The 23,021-nt window shown below is 34.2% G+C and overlaps 1 protein-coding gene across 1 annotated transcript; it reads left to right on the top strand.

Annotated features, from left to right (window-relative positions):
* Nucleotides 1-328: 328 nt before the first annotated feature.
* On the top strand, nucleotides 329-23,021 carry LOC148623622 (uncharacterized). Its single transcript, XM_088565566.1, has 30 exons — nucleotides 329-436; nucleotides 752-793; nucleotides 1,053-1,213; nucleotides 1,538-1,786; nucleotides 2,133-2,285; nucleotides 2,495-2,690; nucleotides 2,839-3,085; nucleotides 3,237-3,402; nucleotides 3,585-3,758; nucleotides 3,988-4,137; nucleotides 4,508-5,083; nucleotides 5,270-5,613; nucleotides 5,833-6,015; nucleotides 6,219-6,480; nucleotides 6,622-6,769; nucleotides 7,027-7,284; nucleotides 7,512-7,769; nucleotides 8,242-8,476; nucleotides 8,986-9,202; nucleotides 9,470-18,202; nucleotides 18,459-18,791; nucleotides 19,105-19,267; nucleotides 19,451-19,635; nucleotides 19,839-20,089; nucleotides 20,281-20,374; nucleotides 20,656-20,743; nucleotides 20,950-21,140; nucleotides 21,439-21,760; nucleotides 22,185-22,384; nucleotides 22,604-23,021. Exons 1-30 carry the CDS (start codon nucleotides 385-387, stop codon nucleotides 22,892-22,894), a joined length of 14,922 nt encoding a protein of 4,973 aa, XP_088421692.1. The 5' UTR covers nucleotides 329-384; the 3' UTR covers nucleotides 22,895-23,021.

Genomic DNA, 23,021 nt, shown 5'->3' with positions numbered 1-23,021 from the left:
CCTTTTGTCTGACATTTACAAGGATTACAACTGAAACAAAATATTTTCATTTAAAACTTGAAATATGAAAATAGAGTTATAAATCCAGTTATAAATGCGCAATAATTAAATAAGTCTCAGATATGCTACAGAATGTTATCATTACCTACAAAAACTAAATAGTACAACGACCATATGATTTTATGTGCTGATTGCGTAAATATTAAAAGATAAAAGATTCATCACAGATGACATGGTTACAAAGTCCTAGTAATGACAGCGTTAATTACGGGTCACAATACCAAAATAGCAATGTCACTTTGTACCTTCAAGTACTATATAAATCGGCCAGTATCCACAGTCATCTCCAGAAAACTGCGAACAACACAACCGCCAGGCTCCATTATGGAGCTCAAATTCTTATTGTTTTTGACCTTCGTGGTTTCAACATTGGCGGGTAAGTTATTTTTTTTCAGTTACTCACATATGTGCAATTAGAAAGTAAAATTATTTTGTTGCCACTATAATGCAACGGATTATGTTGTTTTGTTTTGTCGTGTATATGTTTTATAACTATTTTTTTAACAATTCAAAATGAAAGCGTTTAGTCTCTGAAAATGGAGAGGTTGCAAGAACATATTCATAAAAATTTTGTAGTGTATAATCATATTTGTTTCTGTTGTAACGGAATACGCTTTTTTTCTTCAGAAGTATAAACTGTGATTATAGCGAAATAATCGAAGAAAATTCATTTAATTTTGTATGATTTTAGGACCTATTATTAACTCAGAAAGATGCTCAACACGTTGTACAGGTAAGTAACGTATAACGATAAATGATGACTCGTTTACTTTTTTAACAAGAGAAGTGATAAAAAAATGCTTACAATAACAAGAGCAACAATAATAAAAAAAAAATAAATGAACAAAAAGAAAAAAAAAGAAAAATAAAAATAAAAAAATAAAAAACATTAAGCTTCTAATAGCGGTTCAAAAACTTTTCTTAATGTATACCCTCGTCGCTAAATAAACGAAACGGAATGACTTATCAAGGATTTTGTTTGTTAAAAACAGGAACACAGAAATTTGGATACAAACCAGGAAGTACCTACGAATATGACTACACTGCTGCCATTGACACTACAATGCAAGGGGCAGCCGAGGACAAAGCCGGAGTCAAACTGACAACTAAAGTCAACATCAACGTTGTGTCTAAATGTGAATTTAGCATGAGGGTAAATAATAGCGCCAACTTAGGGGAATGATTTGTTGATTAAGTACATACACAACCATTAATAGTCTTTTTTATATTCCATCTACACTATTCTGCACAGTCACATGTTAGGTTTCATAGCTTGGAAGACGAAACAAAAACAAGTAATTTTCCAAAATTTTCCTTTTATTTAAAGTCCATTTTGTTAAATAATATTATCTGCTTTGGTCACTGTTATAACTTTGCGCTAAATATGAATTTAAAATAACTATTTTTAAGAATGTAACAAATGCGCAAACATCCTTTTCTTGTCTGGTATAGAATTATGTTCATTTTGCTTCATTAGCTCCAAGATGTTCGTCTACATGAGACCGACCAGAATGCACCACAAAACCAAATTGACGCCGATTCAACTGGTGAATTCAAGAGGAGTCTTGAAGCATTACCCCTGGCGTTTTCATTTCAAGATGGTGTAGTGGCTGAACTTTGTACCTCTAAGCAAGAGAAGGCATGGGCACTCAACGTCAAGCGTGGTATCCTGTCGGCTCTCCAGAACTCCATGGATGATCTCAAAACAGACCAAAACATGATGGAGGTGGGTCAAATACCATTTAGTTTATAAATGTTATAACCTTATTGAATGGCGTAATGTTTATGTCATCAGATGATTCTTAGATTTATTTTAAATTGAATGTCCAGTATTAATAAAGAAATGGTATGAAATGAAATCTTTCAATAACCTCATTTATCACACACTTCAGTAATATTACTCGTGAGAAAGGTTTACAGAGATAGAAAATGAAAACAAGACATTCATTAGTTATGCCTAGGGCACCACTTGATCGTAGGACTAATTCATTCAGGACTTATGTTAATTGAATGACTGTTTTAGACTTGTTTCACATTGCAGCGTGTATTATTAACTAATGTTTTGTTTTCAGACCGACGTTGCTGGAGAATGTAGTGCCGAATACAAACTGGTCAATAATGGATGGTACACCACAACTATCAAGAAGAGTAAAAACCTTCTTGGTTGTGTGAAAAGAAACGGCTACAACACTCTGATGCAAGGCACTCCTTACAGAGTCCAATCTGTAAGTGCTTTACGTATCTGATCTTGTTCATCTTTGATCACTTGGTGGTATAATAAACATTTTTTTTTAATTGAATTGTTTAATTTCTTCAATTCTGCTCATTAAAATTAATGTATTTCAAGCACTAGAATATATTTAAACGAATAAAACAATCAAAAAGTTTTTTTAAAGTAAAATCAAAGATACAAATGATTGATTTTATTCAACAGGAAATCCAGTCGTTGCCTCTGGTGAAAGGTAGCCATGAATGTACACAGGACATAAGTAAAGCAGGCATCATACAGACTAGTGTATGTGTAGAGGAGCATGTGTTAAGACCATTCTCACGTGACTCAAGCGGTGCTGTCACAAAAACGACCCAGACATTGAAATACTTGACTGAGCGATCATCTTCAGCCGATCAAGGTAAATTACAGTAGAATATGGCTGCTGTATCATTCTAAACTTCTTTTTTAGTTTTATTTTGAACCACATTCACAAAAGAAAGTAATGCGATAAATCGGTATTTCCAAAAGATAAAGCTGACTGAATATTTTTATTTTTTTCTTGACAGTTCCTATTGAAGAACGCCAACCTCTGATATTTGCTCATTCGAATGGGAATAGAGGAAGTAAAGATGACGTCATCAGACAATTGAGAGAGGTCTGTTCATCGACTTCCGACAGTGTGAAGCCAGATACACCAAAACTATTTGTAAGCCTGGTACGACTGATGAAGGCATTAGACAGTACTGATCTAGAACAAGTATTCAGAATCGTCAAGGGGGCTAGTTTCTGTAAATCGAACCAGAAAAGAGTAGAGTAAGTATTAAAAAGGATAGATATGGTGACTAGAATTGTACATTGAACAACTATATTAGTAAGCTTGCCTATTTGTTTGAATTTCTAAAACAACATCTCAATCTGTTGTTATTGCGGAAAGTGGATTGATTATGTTTTGTTAACTTTAAAGGAAATTTTTCCTGGACGCCATCCCAATGTTAGGAACACAAGCGTCACTGAGAATGATCGCAACACTTATTGGGAATAAGGAAGTGACAGGAATTGAAGCTAACATGTGGTTAACAACACTGGCATTCATCAAAGATCCCACCAAAGACATGCTCATTGAAGTCAAAGTAAGTAATCAAATGTTCATCTAAATAGATTCTTAAAATTAAAGCTAAATTAATGTGAATATAATCATTGAAGTTGCTCAGAATGCAAAAGTTTGGTATCCACCTAATTTAACAAAGCATTATGGAATACGGTATTCTCGTATTCTCGTGTATCATAATAACCATTATCTTTACATTTTCAGCCTCTTTTGTCATCTGAAGGTAACGACAAGGCGATGCTTGGTATATCGTCACTTATCCATTCCTACTGTAGAAGGGAATCTTGCGAGAATGACATTGACATTGTATCAATGGTCTCTGCTATTGAAAATAAAATCGGAGTTGGATGCTATGTTGACAAAGACAACACCAACAAGGTAAACAATAAATTACGACAATGATTTGTATTGTAATATTAAAAAGGAATTATTCACTCAAGTTCTGAACACTTGCACTTTTCTATCCTCTCAATGTAACATTCCAACGAACACAAGTGGACACAGCAGCCCTGACATTGGGAAGATGGCATTTTCCGTGAATTTTTCAAGTACTATAATCTCTACTTCTATTGCCAATTATAATGTACTCTTGCATTTACAATTACAGGTTCTTATGAGTCTGAAATCCCTTGGTAATGCTGGTTATGTCCAGAACGCTGTCAGCTCAATTACCAAGTGCATGTCGAGGAAAGACAATCCAACGGAGATTCGTTTAGCAGCCATCCAAGCTTTCAGGCGTATGCCATGTTCTGTCGAGGTGAGTATAAAAAAAAGAAATACTTGCTAAGTGTTAAATGGTCAACAAACTGGTAATTGTATAGTCTAAATAGTACTAAAGGGAACCAAGATTCAAGCGTAAATCAAATAATTGTAATCCAGGGACTTGGTCCAGACCAGGTCAATTATTTAGATATATATAAAAAATCATTACATAAAAACTGTAGAAGTATTTGGTATTTTGATTTTTATCTTAAATGCATTTTATTATTTTGATAAAAGAAACTTCAGTTTTAATCCCATATTAAAAGTGTGTTAATTTAATTTTACAGCTAGAAGGTTATATGGTTCACAAATTTTCTATATGATCACGTTATCTTAACGATTAAGAGAACTTTGTTATTTTACAGCGTGATGACATTATGGCGTTGGTTAGAAACAGAGATGAAGACTCTGAGCTAAGAATTGCTGCTTACCTTGCTATCATGAAATGTCCGTCCGACATTGTACTTTCTAGAGTCCGATATCTGTTGGAAACAGAAGAGGTGAACCAAGTCGGATCTTTTGTATGGTCACATCTTACTAATTTGGCAGAGACCTCCAATCCTCTCAAACAGGAAATCAAACGCATAATTAATGACAGGGAACTTAAAAAGCATTTTGATCTAGAAAAACTGAAATATTCCAGAAATTATGAAGGTTCCTTATTTTTGGAAAAGCTTAATACAGGGGCGTCTATTGATAGTAATGTAATCTGGTCTTCAAAGTCATTTTTGCCAAGATCTGCCATGACAAACATAACTTTTGACCTCTTCGGACACTCAGTCAATCTTCTAGAGATAGGTGGACGAATTGAAGGTTTAGAGTACTTCTTAGAATCCTACTTCGGACCAAATGGATACTTCCGGTCAGACGATATGAAGGACGTTTCAAAGCAGTCAATTCGCGGAATTAGCGACAGAAAAATGGAATCTATTAATAAACAGGTATCACTGTATTTTTTCTTTCTACCTATCATAAAAATGCGTCAGTTATTTATATATATTAAAAACATTACAACTGTAAAAGTGACTAATATTTTGATTTTTATATTCCTTATCTTTAATGCATTTTATTATTTTGAAATTTCAATTTTAGTCCCATATGATATGTCTGTAATAAATTTGTTGTAGTATGGTTCTGAAATGGATGCATTAAAGGGGGAAATCTACTTGAGAGTATTTGGAAATGAACTAATGTACACCAGACTGGCCGGACTTGATGACATAACGAATGGAAAATCTATTAATATTATGGACATTGTTAATGCTCTAGCCAACAGGAAGGACTATACTTTTACACAGAACTTCATGTTTATGGACAGTAGTATGATCATTCCAACTATTGCTGGTCTACCACTCAATTTGACAATTGAAGGATCAGCTACTATTGATCTAACGGCATCTGGTAAATTCGACATCCGCAGACTGACAACCAAGACACCAAGTCTGTCTATTGAAGGGTCATTGAAACCAAGGTAAGGAGTCAAGTATGCATCTCTATTAAGGCAAAGTTAATAAATTAGACAAAATTATTTTCCTTTCAAAGGTTATGTGATATTTCACAAGAGGTTTTAATTGTATCGAACTTGAAATTCAACTTTACTATGCTCCATTCAACAGCTATATTAACCGTAAAACATATGTTCCAGTATAGTATCAAAACAATAAATGCTGATCAATATTTTATATTCTAGTGGTTCTGTCCAAATCAACAGCATGATGAGTATTGATGCCTTCGTCACTAAAAGTGGAATGAAAATGGTTTCAACAATGCACTCCGTTTCTTCAGTTGAAGGACAGATTGAATTACATGAGGGAAAAATCCTAAGTGCACAGCTGAAAACACCTTTCGACAAAGTTGAAGTTTTTAACGTCAAGTATGTTAGCACTGAAACTTTCTAAAAATATCTTTTGATTTCCAATTGTATTGAAGTAATATTATCATAAGATGAAGATGACTTTTACTGTTTTGTTTATTGCTCAGGAAATATATTTCCATTTTTGGTGCTTTAACGCCGATATAATACAATATTCTATGAATTTTATTCGTCCGTCTGTGTATTTTTTATTTACTTTACAGAACTGCTTTTTTCACTGTTAATCGCGAAGTGGAACGAGAGCAGAAAATGATAACAAAGAATAGGCAGACAAAGAAAGTCTGTTCAGGTGACAAACTTTCCAAGATAACAGGACTTGAACTATGTGCTGAAATTCAATATCCTAATGCTTCACTAAAAGCTGACGCGCCATACTTCCCATTGACTGGACCTATCAGTGCCGGGATAACTCTCCATAAACGTGACACTCACGCTAGCTATAACTTGGAATACAAACTTGTCAAGGTAAACTCATGTATTCATATTTTTACGATTAAATAGTTTCTTGTTACCATTTTAATATAATCAAACTATCACATTTAAATTAGAATATTTGACTTTTTAACTAGTATTTAATCAAACATTGTTTATATTGTTTTATTTTAGTCAAAGGGTGAATCAAGAATCAGAGCAGCTTTCAACACACCAAGATCTACGAAGGTCAATCGTCAGATGATTTTTGATGTTTTGTTCAGACCAGATCCAGTAATTGAAGTCACATTAATATCACCATGGAAACAAGCTTCGATTAGAGGTACAGAAGAAAACTGCCGAATATTTTACACTTAAGCTTGAAAATTCAAATTTATATTATTTTACTTGATCTTAATTAATAATACAACTCTTTATTCAACAAACAGTATCGATACACGAAACAAACAAGCCAAAAAAAAAAAAAAAACCAAACAAACCAACAAACAAAATACAAACAAAAAACAAAAACAAAAAACAAAAACAAAACAAAACAAAACAAAACAAAAGCATAAAATATCTGTTTTGTTTATTTCACAGGGGCCCTTGTAGGTGATGGTAAACAGAAGCAACTGACTGGAAGAATCGTAATTGACAACGAAAACGAATATTCCATCACTGGGGAATGGATTAAATCCAGGAAAGGACAACTATTCACATACAATCCATATGTAGAAATTATTGTACCTAACACGGAGAACATTAAACTCAGTAGTAAGGTGGAATTTGTTGCTGGTAAAAACTTTGATGGCGAGATTACCCTAAGTGGTTTATCTAAACAACCAATCCACACTAAAGGTAAAATTGAAAGATTGATAATTTGACGGACAGAAGTAAAGGGAATCATATAGTTCTTTTCCCATTTAAATGTTACTGCAAGCAGAAAAGTGCCAATTGAATAACCCTTCACAATAAACAGTATAAAATTAAATAGACATAATATGACAACATAAACTTTAATTCACACTACCTAGTAGTAAAGTAATATCTCCGTCAGTTTCCCATGTTTATATTTGATATTTCAGTGAGCCTGATTTCAAAGAAGGCAATGCAGTCGATTAAGACTTCTATCTCTTTTGAACCCGGGAAAGACTACAGTTTCGAAACCAGATATCAGAAAACAGAAACCAAAAAAGCCATAAAATTCATGCCATTCCTTTCTGTACGAACCCCAAAAGAAGAAAAGGTAGCATTTGGAGGATCTTTGGAATACAAAACTGGATCGCTGATCTTAGTTGATCTTATTGTAGACAGACTCTTAGATCAGAAAATCAAACTATATAGTAAGTTAAGACAAATAATTTTATATATTTTTTAAATATATTTCTTAAAGATTAAGTATTTTAGATTATGATTTAACTACGATTAAATTTTTAATTTAATATTGCTGTGGAATAATGAAAACAAAAACAATATTAAAATTCACTTCCTAAAATTAAAATTCAATATTTTTAGTGGAGTCCGAGTTGCTCATTTGCTTTTGCTACTTTGTATGTATCATTTTAGTTACATTATGTTTTTTGTTGTGTATGTCTGTTTTTCATGTCTGGTCTTTGTCCCTCGATTACATTCTTTTGATTACCACTAGAACCTTGGTTCCCTTGATTACTCTTCCTAAAGGTAATGTTAAAGAGTGGGACTCTTCTTTTATACTTGCCCTTTGTAATCTTAACTTGTAGAATGGATCCGCTTAGACAACCAACAAAATCAAAGATATCTGGATTCAATGTTAAAAACAACATACCTTTATTACAGCAAAAATTGTCAGATCTGTGAAAAAGTCTGGTACAAGGTACCAGTCTAAAGTGGATGTTACTACTCCGGTGCTTAGACTGAAAGGCAATACAAACTTCGTTCTCCAGAAGTCCTCATTGATTTCGAGAGTAAACATGGACTACGTTATTCCTAAGGTCAGCCGAGACAGAATCACTGGCAACAGTAAAGTTAGCTACCGGTTTACCAAAAGTGTCTGGTCAGTAAACGGGAATGGGTAAGTAAAAAATCTCTTAAGTTTGTCTATTTAAAATTACTCTCAGGTACTAAGTGGTCATGTTTCTTCTAAGTATATTTTATATGACCTTCATAATTTCAATACTAAGTTACAATATTTGACTTTTCCATAAATGACTGTTTTTTTTGCGGCAGACATATATATGCCACCTTAATTATTTGTCATACTTTAGGAAGTAAGTACATTGGTTTCAATTGTTAATATTAGTATTTAACATAGAAAATGAAACACATCCTATTCGTTGTCGCTCAACAAACCCACTACTGTCAAATCAAAATGTTCTAATACTTGTAAACATTTTTTTTAAATGTTTAGATTTTCCCTACCTACATTTATCGAGTTTCCATTCGATCCACTGTACCCCAGCCGTCCCCACCGTTAAAAACCCTTTCATACATTTTTACCATTCTTTTAAAACGAATATTCTGTAGAAACCAGTGTAAGAACCTAATTACTAGGACTAACTGTAACTTACTATATTATTATAGACAAATCACATTCAAAAGGAACAGTGACTATGACGTGTCTTTTTCAACCGATATGAGTAACAAAGGAAGACTTTCTAAAGTCGACTTTGATCTGAAATACGGAGCAAAGAAAAAAGATGAAAATAAGAGAATTATTGTGTCATCTTTAGTACGTCATGAACTTGGATGGAAGAAATCAGACCTGGACGTCACTGCTGATATTAAACACTTGGCTATGGTAATTGATTGAGTGTAATATTCACAAACAGTATACATAAGAAAATGTTTTATTCGAGCTTTTTTTTTCGGAAAAAGTTGAGAAAAGAATCAAAGAATTGACTAAACGTCATCAATAAAATATTTCATCGCAACTAATCTCCCGATTAGGCAATCTTAGTTACTTTTAATATTTCAAAATTAAATGGAAAAGTTAAAAGGAATCTGGTAATTGGCTTAAATTTTTCATCGTGATCTGCAAAGTAAAATGTGTCAATTCATTTTGTAGGGAGTAGATCTTAAGATCAAAGGTGGTCACAGACACACTCCTAAAAATCTTGAAAGCAATATAGGAGTCGTCTATGGTAAAAAGAAATCAGCATCTGCAACATTAAAACTAAAAGACAAGTCAAGAAAACTCTTGTCCTATATCGGAGAAGCTAATTTAAAATGGAATGAAAAAGACTTTTCTATTAGTAATAACATGGAACAGAAAAATAACAAACGGTACAGCAACGAATTAACTGCAATCATTGCTGGTCATAAAAGTAAGATTGTAAGTGAAATGAAAATTGGAAACGACGAATATGACGTCAGTACTGACGTCAAAATGGACGGCAGGGATCCCGTTCATGTTGAAGGAATGATCAGTCTTGACCCAAGAAACTTCAGAATTCGCTCACAACTGAACAATGACTACCTAGCAGAAATAAACACTCAATATAAAAAATCTGTACTCCTACGACTATCTGGAGATTTCACCGTTCCATCTAGACGTGTCAAAGGGCACGTAGAAGCCAAGAAAAAAGGTTCATCTTACTTCAGTTTGTTTGATATTCAATGGGATGTAAGCAATGACAAGTCTAAACAAGTCCTTATTGATACCCAAGTAGATGTCAGGAGCAAGAAAGATTTAAGTGCTTTTATGAGAATTAAGACACCTTTTCAAAACAGTAAGATGGACATGAACAGAAAAGTCGATAGCGCCCATTTTGATCTGGTGACCAATGGTGCAAAACAACTTTCTCTTGATGGTTCTTTTATACAGAAGAACGAAAAGACACAATGCAGCTTGACTGTCAATTCAGTATACAAACCATTGCAATATGTAAAAATCGACCTCGATCATGTCTCAGCAACTAGCCAGTATGAAACTAACTTTGAAGTCAGTTGGAAACCTGACAACCGGGTTTCATATATGCTGGTTTTACAAAGACCAATAAGTTTTCACAGTATACATGCAACAATGAACCTGAAAACTCCATTTAAGAGTTTCCAATCAACTTCTTTAGAATTATCCCATGATGTTACAAACGAGATAAAATCTCTTGTGAAAATTCAGACCGCTGAAAAGTCAATACAATTTCATGGATCTGCTAAGAAGGATAACGATGTATACCGAGGTCATCTGGGAGTGAAGTCTAATATTCCTTCTGTAAGAAGTGTCTCTGTTGCCGTAAGCCACCAGCACAAGGACAACACCATGAAAAACAGCTTATCACTTGATCTCAATGGCAAGAAATACAATTACGAAGGACGATTGACACACGACAGAGCAGGTCTTATGGTTCAACAAAGTGGAAATGTTTTAATCGGTATAAGGAAGAGGCAATACATTGCAAAATGGGAACACAAAAACACTCTTAATGACATGTCATCAGTCATTAGTCTCAACTTGAACAAGAACATTTATAATGCAGAAGTCAAAGGAAGGCACAATCTGAAATGGAGAGAAGCTTTTGCTAAATACACCGTGAAAGGATTAACGCCATCTTCAGCTGGGCAAATATCAGTGAGTCACTCACACAGCTATGGAAGTTTGGATACAATTGTAACAATGAGTAAAGACAGTAAAAATGTTTTCACAACGGAGTCTCACCTGAAAACTCAAGATGGGGAGTTGATAGCGACTGGTCGCTTTTTGTATCAAGACAGAGAGATCATGGCAACTGAGGGAAAATTAAAGACTGGCATCACAAAATACGTTTCGCTAACTGTCTCAACACCTTCAGAAAGCTTCAAACGTTTTAACACCGAAATAGAATTTAAAGGTGACATAAAGTCTATGACTTCTTCAGCTTCCATTGAAATGCAGCCTTTTTTCGGAAACATAAGGATTATGTCAACCCTGAACAGAATAGGTGGGATTTCTGGAAATGTTCGACTTGAATCACCTTTCCATCAAATACCCTATAGTGAAATTACTTTTTCCAACCGACCAGAGAATGAAAAGACAAGGACAGACATTAAGCTTGAATACCTTCCCAGAAGAGTGATTGGATTTACTTCAAGGATTTTGTTGGTTGACAAGACATTAGATGCTGACCTCAGCATTGTGACACCATTTGAACGGCTTAGACGTTTTACCGCATCTGCATCGAACAAGGCGACTACAGAGGGCTATATTACAAAACTAAAGATTGAGTACCCAAAGGGAAAAGTTTATTCGTCCGAACTGAAAACTGAATTCCAAAATGATCACAGTATAAGTGCAAAGTTGAACCTTCCTGACGACGATCCTATTTTTTTACGAATAGGTCATAAAGGGTCGTGGGAACGTTTCTCATCTGGAGCAGAGTTACAGCTAACTAAAAAAGAAAAACACTCTTTGGATGTAAAATTCACAAATGGGAAGAAGATTCAGGGGTCGATTGACATTAAATCACCGTCAATGAATGACATATCTGCCTCCTTCTCGCACTTAAGGAATAAGAAAGATTTAAAATCTGCTGCAATGATAAACTACGGTCAAAGGAAACCTATAAAATTTGATTTCGATGGAACATCTGGAAAAAGAATAAAAGGATCCATTAAGCTGTCATCTCCATGGATGGATGATATTGCCTTTTCTGTCTCTCATAAAGGTGGATTATCAAATTTTAGAACAAAGACAAAAGCTGAATGGGGAAAGAAGCAAGAAATTGACGGCGAACTGTCTTTCAACTTTGTGAAAAACCTTGACATTGAAATATCAATTTCAACACCATTCAGAAATCTTAGAAAGATATCAAGCCGCATATCTCATGAAGGGGATGTTAGAAATTTCAAATGCCAAACAGAAGTTAAAGTCGGTAAAAATATTTGGACAGCAAATATTAAATCAAAATTGAACCCAATTGTTTCAGCAGAAATGATCATCAGGACACCACATAAAGGCTACGAAGCTATAAAGGCTTTAATCACTCACGATGGAAAGATTGAAGATTTCAAATGCCATATTGAAATGTCAAAGAATAAGGATACTATTATTGGTGATCTTCTATTTAAATCGTCTCCAGTCCATGTATCTGGTAGTCTTCAAACCCCTTTCAGAGGTTACCGTAATTTGAAGGCACAGCTAAGCCATATTGCAGACAAATTGACCTTAGAGACAAAAGGTACAATCACCTATTCAGATTCAAATACAATTAGCCTTGTAACTTCCCTCAATTTAGAATCTGGACTACAAGCTTCAGTCAATGTAAAGACACCTTTTAAGACAATGGAAGATATGACTGCTAAATTGTCCCATTCTGGAACTTCAAACAACTTTGTCTCAAGATTCGAAACCTTGTACCAAAAGAGTAGAAGCCAAATAGATGTATCTTTTACAACACTTGGTCCAGTTGAAGGAAAATTAACGGTTGTCACACCAAATTACAGGCCTATAAAAGTTTCATTTTTACAGGACGAGATTTCTCATGAAAGTCAAATTGTAGCCATGTATGGACGAGAGACATTAGTAAATGGAAAACTAACACTAACGAAACAACCAACAATGAAAGGAGAGTTGTCTTTCAGATCAAAATATACCCAAGACCTGACCGCATCAATGGAAACTACAGGAAAATGGAATAGATTTGCGTCTACATTCAAATGCAGCCTCGGGACTGAGAGTGGAGAAATGATGATGAATATAGACTTTGAGAACGATGCCTCCGTTGAAATGACTCTAAAATCTCCTTTCAGAATATTACAGTCCGGAAGAATGTCATTTAATCATAGAGGTCAAAGACAAAACTTCCAAACCAGTGCTTACATTAACATAGATGACATGACAGGAAGTGGAAATGTTCAATTTTCTTCGCTTAACGGTATTGATTTAAATGCCAACCTCAAAACACCTTACACAAAAGATTTATCATTGAAAGTAAACCATGTTGGGACTTTAAAGAAATTTCTGTCTAATGGAGAAATCAAGTACGGATACAAATCAGCATCAGCTCAGTTTTCAGTTGATATGAGGCCAGAAAACTTACAAGTCAGTGGTTACATAAAAAGTCCATTTACAAGGGACATATCATTCAGTTCTGACTCAAGTGGTTCCATGCTCAGAATGACATCAAAATCCTACATTTCATTTGATGGACAGAAACTGCATGAATTTGCAATATCATTTAATCTTGAAGGTAACCTTAAATCTTGGAGAATGTCGGCAAATGGCGAATACAATAAAAACAAAGTGTCCGCTTCAAGTAAAGTAAGAGCAAGCGAAGGACTCCTCGGAAATATTGAAATGACAGGACAATTAGAAACACCAATTTCTCTGCCAATGTCACTCGAACTCATCCACACAAGAAAAGGGCGGTATGGATTCAGAACAACGGGTGATATAACATACAGTGGACGGAAACAACACAAAATGTTAGTAGAATTGGAACATACCGGTAATATCAAAATGTTTTCATCAAAAGCAAATGCTGAATACAATAGACAGAAAGTAACTGGCGACGTCATGTTTGATATTACTAACGGCGTGCAAAGTACTGTTACATTAAAATCAACGTTTTTCCATGACATTGAAATTGTCGTAGAACACCGAGGAAACTTATTTGACTTTACAAACAGCGCCCATCTTAGCTATGGAAGATCCAGAAATTATTTATCGTCAGCCTTCAAACTTGAGGGAGATTTAAGAAAATTCAAATTGTCTGCATCAGCAGCACACAATAGCAAGTCGGCATCCTTGAACATTAAATTGGACACTACCAGAGACATCATTCTTACTTTGACACTACAAACACCAAACACGAAAGATATAACGATGTCCATCTCCCATCAAGGAGATCTGAATGACTTTATAAGCCATGGGGAAATAATATACAATGGAAGACAACAGCATGAAATAAACGTTGTCGTTCAGTTACGTAAACAGCGTGCTTTTGTTGAAGGATTGTACAATGGAAAAAAAATATCTCTCGAGGCAGCACTTGAAAGATCCAACGGATATAGTGGAAAAGTTGTCTTAAAAACTCCTTTTACTGATGACCTGATTGCAAACGGAGAATTCAACGGAGATTCACTCAATTTTCATACAAATGGCGATTTAACGTACAGCGGCAGAATACAACATTCCGTTGAGTTTTTATTTGAACATATAGGTGACCATAAAAATTTTAGGACATCTGGTTCAGTAGCATATAACAAAAAACGGTTCTCCATTGAGATAGAATTCGATGCCATTCGTGATGTAAAAGGACGAGGGATACTTAGAACACCATTTACCAGTGACATTGAAATATCATTTGAACATTCAGGTTCACTAAAGAAATTCAAAAGCAGTGCAGATATTTCTTATAGCGGAGCAAAACAGCATGACTTTGGTCTTTTGATTCAAAGCACTGGGTCTTTAAAAAAATTTGACATCGCTGGAAACGGCCAATATAACAAACAAAAAGTTTCAGTAGCAGTATTATCGGATATGACAAACGGAATAAAATTAAATGGTCGCATCGAAACCCCGTTTACCAATGATATAATTATTTCCTTCGAGCACCAAGGAAACAGTAGAAATATACGATCAAAAGCCGAAGTTACATACAGTGGCACAAAACAGCATGACTTATTGGTAACCTTCAGACTTGATGGAACTCTAGATAAGTTTCATAGTTTAGGTACAATAAACTACAACAACAAACAGTCTTCATTGTCTCTTGATGTTGACACAACCTCTGGACTAAGTGGGAAGACAACTTTGAAAACACCCGTGTGGTCAGACATTCAGCTTGTTGTTGATCATCCAGGTTTTTCAAGGGACTTGCAATCTAGAGCAGAATTAATTTTTAAAGAGAATAAGCATGAAATTCTTGTGACATTTAAACATGAAGGAAATTTGAGAAAGTTTACAACCAAAGGCAACTTTAAGTTCAACAATAAGATAACATCGTTGAGTTTAGATGTTGACACACTATCAAAAATGGATATTGCTTTTGTTCTTAGGACACCGAAGTATTCCGACTTACGACTTGAAGTTACTACCGAAGGTACATTGAAAGATTTCTCCTCTCGTGGTCAGCTGGAATACTCTGGTAAAATACAACACTCATTGACAGCGAATTTTAAACTAAAAGGTACACTAAGGAAGTTTACACTGGAGGGAAAAGCGACTTACAATGACAAAACAATATCTTCGGAGATTTTTGCTGATACAAGTAAAAACATTGATGTTCAGGCTAATCTCAAGTCACCTTTTACTGAAGATATAACAATATCTCTCCAGCATCATGGTGAATTGAAGAACTTTGAATCACAACTTACAACATCATATGCTGGAAAACAGCAATATAGTATTAAAGCCAAATTCTCCATTTCTGGTTTCCAGAAGGACTTCTCCTCTGTGGGACTTGTCTCGGTGAACGATCAGGAAATGTCAGTCGACTTGAAACTTGACTTTACAAATGGAATTGATGGAAAACTTAAACTGAATTTGCCCAGCACCAATGACATAACTGTCGTCCTTAAACAAAATGCTGAGATCATGAACTTTGATGGGCGAGCCGAAATATCTTACAATGGTGCAATGCAGCATGAATTGTCGATAAGCATGAAACACTCGGGTGATCTACATAATTTCAGATCCTTTTCACTGCTGACATACAACCGTAAGGCTGTTTCTTCCGACGTTTCTTTCAATCTTAACAGAGGGCTTGAGCTTACAATTCAGACTCCAATAACTGGGTTCGAAACAAATTCCGCAAAAGCCACTTATATAAAAAATGAGTCTATGCTTTTCGGTAAATGGGAGATACAAAGTGGAAAATACAAAGCACAGATTAACAGTAAAGTTGAATCAAAGGACGGTCTCCTGTTTGAACTTTGTGTCAAAACACCATTCACCAAAGACTTTGAAGTTATTGTAAGCGGAGATGGAAGACTTAACCAGTTTAAAGTTGAGTCATCAATTGGTTATGGGAAAAACAAGGTGAGAGGAGTAGCTAATCATGAATTTAGATACCAATCTATGAAAGGAAGTATGCTTCTGGAAACACCGATGCTAGAAGATATCAATATGGAATACGATATCCGTTTTGACACGAAGTCGTTTGCTTCAAATACAAAAGCATCTGTAGGAAATATGAACGAAATAAAGGAAGAAACTACAGTCAATCTACGAGGTTCGTCATTGTCCATCGATAGTAAAATCTCGTCTAAAATTGCAGGAACTACCAGAATTTCACAACTTAAAGTAGAACATGATGGGGAAATATCAAATTTCAGAACATCACTCCTTGCAAAATTGGATGAAAAAGAAATAAAAGCAAGTGCATCTTTTCATGTCAAGCCAACTATTTCAGGATCATTCGGACTTCAAACACCATTTCATAATATCAGAGGGAATCTTGAACATGCTGGAACCCTGCGATCGTTTACAACATCGGGACACATTGAATATGCACCAGACAATAAATTTGAAGGAAAAGTAACATTGAGGTTTAATCAACTTACAGATATTTATCTGAATGCAGATTTACTGATTCCTTCAAGAACAGCTCCACATGTCCTCTGCAGATACAGCCATGACTATAGAGATGACAACCTTAAATCTGCAATGTACTTTTCATTAGAGGACAATAAGCCATTACTGAACGGAGAGCTTAAAATGAATAAGAAATTAGTCGATGCATTCATAGTTACACCTAAAAATAGATACTCTGCGTTCTATAAACTTAACATCGATGGTCAAAATGTGATTGTGGAAAGCAATATTGCCCGTGGAAGTGATAGGATCATTCTGACTGGCGAAATGACTCCTACCTCTTTAAATGCTAATATCGAAACTCCATTTACAGGATACGAACGACATCAAATCACTTCATCTATTAATGACCCAAATAACCTCCGCTTTAACTTGCAAGGATCTGCTATTCCAGAGGTTGACGTCGAGACCAATTTTAAAAAGACTAAAAACAGCATTCAGGGTTTAGCACGGATACAATCCGGCATTCAGAGAATTAAAGATATCCGGTTGTCCATGAATATCGATAGAAGCCGGGATGTTTTAACTGTACATGCAGATGGATTCTTTAATTCGCCAAAAGGTATTACATTTGATGCTTCAATATATGAAACGGAAGTCACATTCTTGCTATCTTCCCCATGTGATGCACTCCGCAACCTTGACGGTAAATTCAAAATAGACATGCCAAAAAACCGTGACATCATTGTAGCTTTAGCCAATATGAAGATCAACCAAAATACTGTGTATGATATTGAGATTGAAGGAAGACAACAAGGTAAAGAAATTCATTTAAAGGTTGGCATTAATGAACCACGACCAATGCAATTTGAAATACAGAATATATTTAGTCCGAAATCACATATTCTTGTCAACTGGAACAAACTTGAACGTGATAGCCAATGTAGACTTGATATGACATACAACGAAGATTGGTCTGACAATACACAAGTTATAAGTTACAAAGGCAACTGTGTTGGAAAAATATATGAAATACGAGCAAGTTCCAAAAAAAGAAGTGATAACAACCAAGTAGCACTGCATTTCTTGAAAGATGACAGAGAGACGTATGGACTGGAATTTGACTACAGGTCAAACACGGAAAAAGTCACATTGATCATCCCGTCAAGAAAAATCGAAGCATCCCGTTTCAAAAGAAGTTCTTATGGTTTGGACACTTTTGAAACGTCATTTTCTTGGGATGTAGAAAGAGATCAAAATAAGCGCTTTGTTGTCAAGAAAATAGACAAGAAAAGAGGTGACGGCAATGAAGTCAGTTTGGCACTGGAATTGCCAAGTCTTGGAGAGGTATGGTTATCTAACGTATTCATTCTTGGATGGTAGTAGACTATAATTCTTAAATCATGGCTTTAACATTGAATGTATGTAAGTTATACTTATATTTTGAAACTATAACCTTGAAAGCATATATATTTACGGACAAAAACTATAGTTTCAGTTAGATTATTTAACGCATGTCATCCTTTATTAAACGAATTCATCATTAATTTTTTTAAAGTTTTTTCTATATATTTTTTTTAAAGTTAATTTAATTTTTTTCCAGTCTGTACAGTTTGACACAAGAATGCTAGTCAACAGTGGAAATGTTATATATGACGGACATACAGCTTTCAAATATTCCACAGATTCACGCAAAACTCTAACGCTTAGTTCTAAACTTGAAGATATCTCTGGCCGTGGTGATCAGTATAAACTACAGCTTGGAATTAGCCACCCATACACCACAGTTGATTTTCAGACACAGGCTCAGATAACAAAGGGAAGTGACAAACTGGCCGCTGATATTGACATCAAATATTTAACTGCAAAACGACAGACAAAGAACATTGCTTTGATGACAGAAATTGATAAAATCAGAAGGCAACTTAACCTAAAGGTACATTCCCATCATCGAACACGTACTTTCCTTTACGTATACAAGTGCACATAATTAATACAGATTGACTTTCACTTTTTTTTTACTATAAAGTCGTCTTTTACCGAAAATGAATCAACAATTAAGTCGAGGTAAATTTTCAATTTTTTCAATTTATTTTTTATGCTTGTATAGAATTAACTTCATTTGTTTAAACAAATTTTTCGTTGGATCACTACAGTTTTTGATATATTATAAAACTTGCCATATAATGAAACTTTACTTTCTGGAATGGTGTTTAATAAAGCTTAGAAATAATTGTTTTCACATTTAGGTTAGATCTCCAGTAAAATCCATGTCAATGGAGGCATCATTTGATACCAAACCTTATCGACTGTCTTTCAAGAACTTATATGATGATTCGAAACCAATCAATACAGAACTAACAGTTGATCCAGAAGATGCTAGTTTGGACTTCAACATGAACTATGACATTGGTAAATTATGCTTCATGTCCATATTAGTTTCACCTTTGTTTAACTCAAATCGTATTATCTTTCCGATACATAAATTGTTTAGAACTATTTCAGATTGCCATTACATGGTGTTTGATATTCATACTGGGCAATTTAAAATGTGATTTTAGCATTTATGTAATTACTGGTATTTGTTTCTGACAGATAACCCTAAGAATACACTTCATGTGAAGGCAGAGTTTAATGATGTTAAAGGATTATTAGCTGAACTATACAGAAATGATAATGACAGGAAAATGGTCGACAGTTTAGTGAACCTTCGACTAAAAACATCTAGAATACTCCATACCCGTGTTAACTGGCGTCCAACTCTTCTAACAGACCTTAAGGTAAAACATAACAATTAATAATAATAATTAAAAAAAACAAACTGCGATTAAATAGGATCTATATTTTGTTTTCATCTGTTTCACACACTTAGACTAGAGATGATATTCATTATATTTATAATTCTTCACGAATATTCAGTTCTTTGAGAATACAAAAAATATATATTTAACTGTGAAAAGAGTAAATTTCATACTTCATACAGGATGTTTTAAAGAGAAGAACAGAGGATTACCTTATAAGATCATCTAGATCGTTGAAAATCAGCCACGATGAAATTAGAAGAGAAATCAATTACAAAAAACAGCTCATCCGAGCAGCCTGTATAGAAAGTATTAAACCATACACCCAAGCTGCTGATGAAATCATGTCCGATATTATCTCTTTGAGAGATAGAAACGCATATTATCTAAGAGATGTTTCTGACAGTCTACAAACAGCCATGACAAAAGGAAGGTATGATACATTATAAAGTTACAAATAGCAGTTTGGTATCATATAAAGTACGAATTATAAAAACATTCAACTTACCCCTGAATTAAAAAAAATTTAGTGCATTTCATCAAAGACAAAATTCCTATTATATAATTAATTTCTATCTTTTCTTTTTTTAGCATCATGTTAATTATGTTTTCATTGTTTTAAAGTGAGACAAAACATAAAATGTTGGAATCATGGAGAAGTTGCCAAATGAAAAACAGACTTGATGAATATATTAACAGTATACAAGGACTACAACAGGTAAGAGATGTTCAGAAGTCGTATGTACAAATCTTAACAATTTAGAAATGACTGTTATACTTTTTTCTGTCCATAGAGAAATAATCCGTTAACATGGTGTACTTTAAAAACTTGCAAATAGGTTATGTTCAAATGGACCGCACGGGTAATAGTAAACTGACTATTATCAATATAATGCATGATGAAAATGACATATTTTGTAAACCTACTGTATTAAATCATTTAAATCAAATACAACGTAAATAAAAATTGCAATAAAAATATTTTTTTTTATATTTTAGAGACTTGGAGACTACTCTTCCGAGTTGTATGGTTCATCTAGACAAATGTTGAATGGCATTAATTACAATACTGTCAATAAAATTCAAGGTACTACAAGAGTTTACGTAAATTTTAGACACATTTCTTTATAACGCGGAATCTACTATAGGTATACCAGCGGGAATTAAACTTACAAAGATCAGATTCCATTTGTTAAACAAATCTTTTGAGAAAGTTTTTACGTGATCAACTGCTTTTTATTTGATTGTTAGTATTAGAATTTTTTTATAGCTGTATTTTTTTGTCTTTTGAAGGAATGATTGGAAAAGTAAACACAGCGCTTTACGTTCAAAGGTTGCAACCTTACACGAAAAAACTTCAAAATATGAACATGGAAGACCATATGAATAATATTGCAAACCAGTACACGTCTGCTATATACAACGTTAGAGGAGACATAAACAGAGGCCTTATTAACACACTTCCTACTCCAGTTTATAACATGGTAAATATATTGAAATGTAGACTCCCTTTTTAAATTGCCTTCAAATAACTCTAAGATGCGAACGCGAAGTATGATATGATGAAGAGGGGAAAAAAACAATGAAAGAAGACGGTTATATCTTTGTACGGAATTTGACATTATTATGAGGAAACGTATCATGGCTGTGCCTTACACCATTCTACATCAAATTGGAAGAGGGGTATTGGATCATAAGGAAAAATATCAAGTACATAATATTTTCATCTACATACTTCATATACTATCTAATACACTTGTATTTTTAATCCTTAATTTATAGGGTTCTTCAGCTTATAAATACTGGGAATTTGAGGAAAACCTGAAAGCACTTGTTAACAAGGCTGTTGAGGAAGTAAAAAAAGACGCCACTAAAGAAGCTACCATGATCAAAGACATACTCGCCAATCTCCTCAAATCTAAAATCATCATGTACGATATAGCTAATGGAAAAATAGAAATCGATCTTTATCTTCCTGTAGATGTCAAATCCCTGACATCTGTATCTGATATTTCTCTACGGAAGTATCTGCCAAGAATTCCAAATATCCCCAACGTGAAGCTGGGTTCTCTTGAGGACTACATACCTCATTTAAGCTGGGAAGGTCAGTTGTTTACTTACTTTCTTTTTGAAGTGTGTATGTATACTGTGAAATGTAAATTTTGGTTTGGATAGTTCTATCATGTTCGTACATTGAACTAGTTATATGTTTTTACTATTAAACACCACACAATATTTGTATTTTTAGATATAAAGATAACTTGTAATTTACTCCCTGACTATGGAGTAGGTGGAAAACAGTCATTTTCTTTGAGTTGTTATTTTACTAGAAAATTTTACTTTTTAGATTTGTTATCATGGATTTTATTATGTTTGTTTTCGTGCCCTTTCAGAGCTTACTTTGAAGACCTTTTGGAGATCTCGGAAAGTATTTACTTCTTCGTATTTAGGTTATACGCTAGGGCATTTGTTTCGTGTTACCATATCCGTTCTCTTTTTATTGTTACTCCATTTCTTATTGGTTTTAGGACATGCCTCAATCGATGGTGCCCGATTTACCACATTTGATGGACAAGAGTATGACTTTAGTGGACGATGTAGTTATGTACTTGCAAAAGATTACGTTGATGGAAATTTCAGCATGATCCTGAATTTCATTGCAAGACAAAAGAAAAAGTTGATTGTAACAGCTCACAGAGAAAACGTTCAACTATTACCTGGTGGGAAGGTAAGCTATTTTTACACGAAATTCTTTTAATTATAGACTTAGCTGTAGAGAATGTCTTTCACAGTTTCTTATACGATATGACAATTTAGTGAAATCTAGTTATTAAACATTCTTTGTCCTTTCTTTGCTTGATATATGATTCCAATTTAATATCTAAGACAAATATATTTTTTTTAATAAATCTGTCCTTACCTTAGCTTTGTTTGCTGTATATTACAGGTAAGGATTGATGGAGCCTTGACAAAATTACCTTACAAATCGCCAGATTTTGCAGTTTTCGCTGACGAAGGGAAGGTTTTTGTTGAAGGAAACGGATTCCAAATCTCAACTGATGACAATGTTGATAAGATAGACATTGATCTAAGCAAATGGTACTTCGGTAAAACTGGAGGACTCCTCGGTACCCTAAATCACGAACGTTATGATGACATGCTAATGCCCAACCACCAAATTACATCGGACGCATTTGCGTTGGGAAATGCTTGGCAAGTCGAAGAAAAATGTCGTTAACTGTCTAATTCTAAAATGGACATTGAAACAAACTGTAATTGACATTTGATTTGTTTTAATTTGTTTTGCATTGTTGACGGTTTTATTAGATTTTATACATAATTAAACAATTAGAGCAGAAAAAAAA

This window comes from Perna viridis, chromosome 2 (assembly GCF_037379345.1).
Source record: "Perna viridis isolate PV_CMFRI_1.1 ecotype Kerala chromosome 2, ASM3737934v1, whole genome shotgun sequence".
Taxonomy (NCBI): Eukaryota; Metazoa; Mollusca; class Bivalvia; order Mytilida; family Mytilidae; genus Perna; species Perna viridis.
Note: the sequence above shows the minus strand (reverse complement) of the source record. Positions and strands in the feature narration are given on the sequence as shown.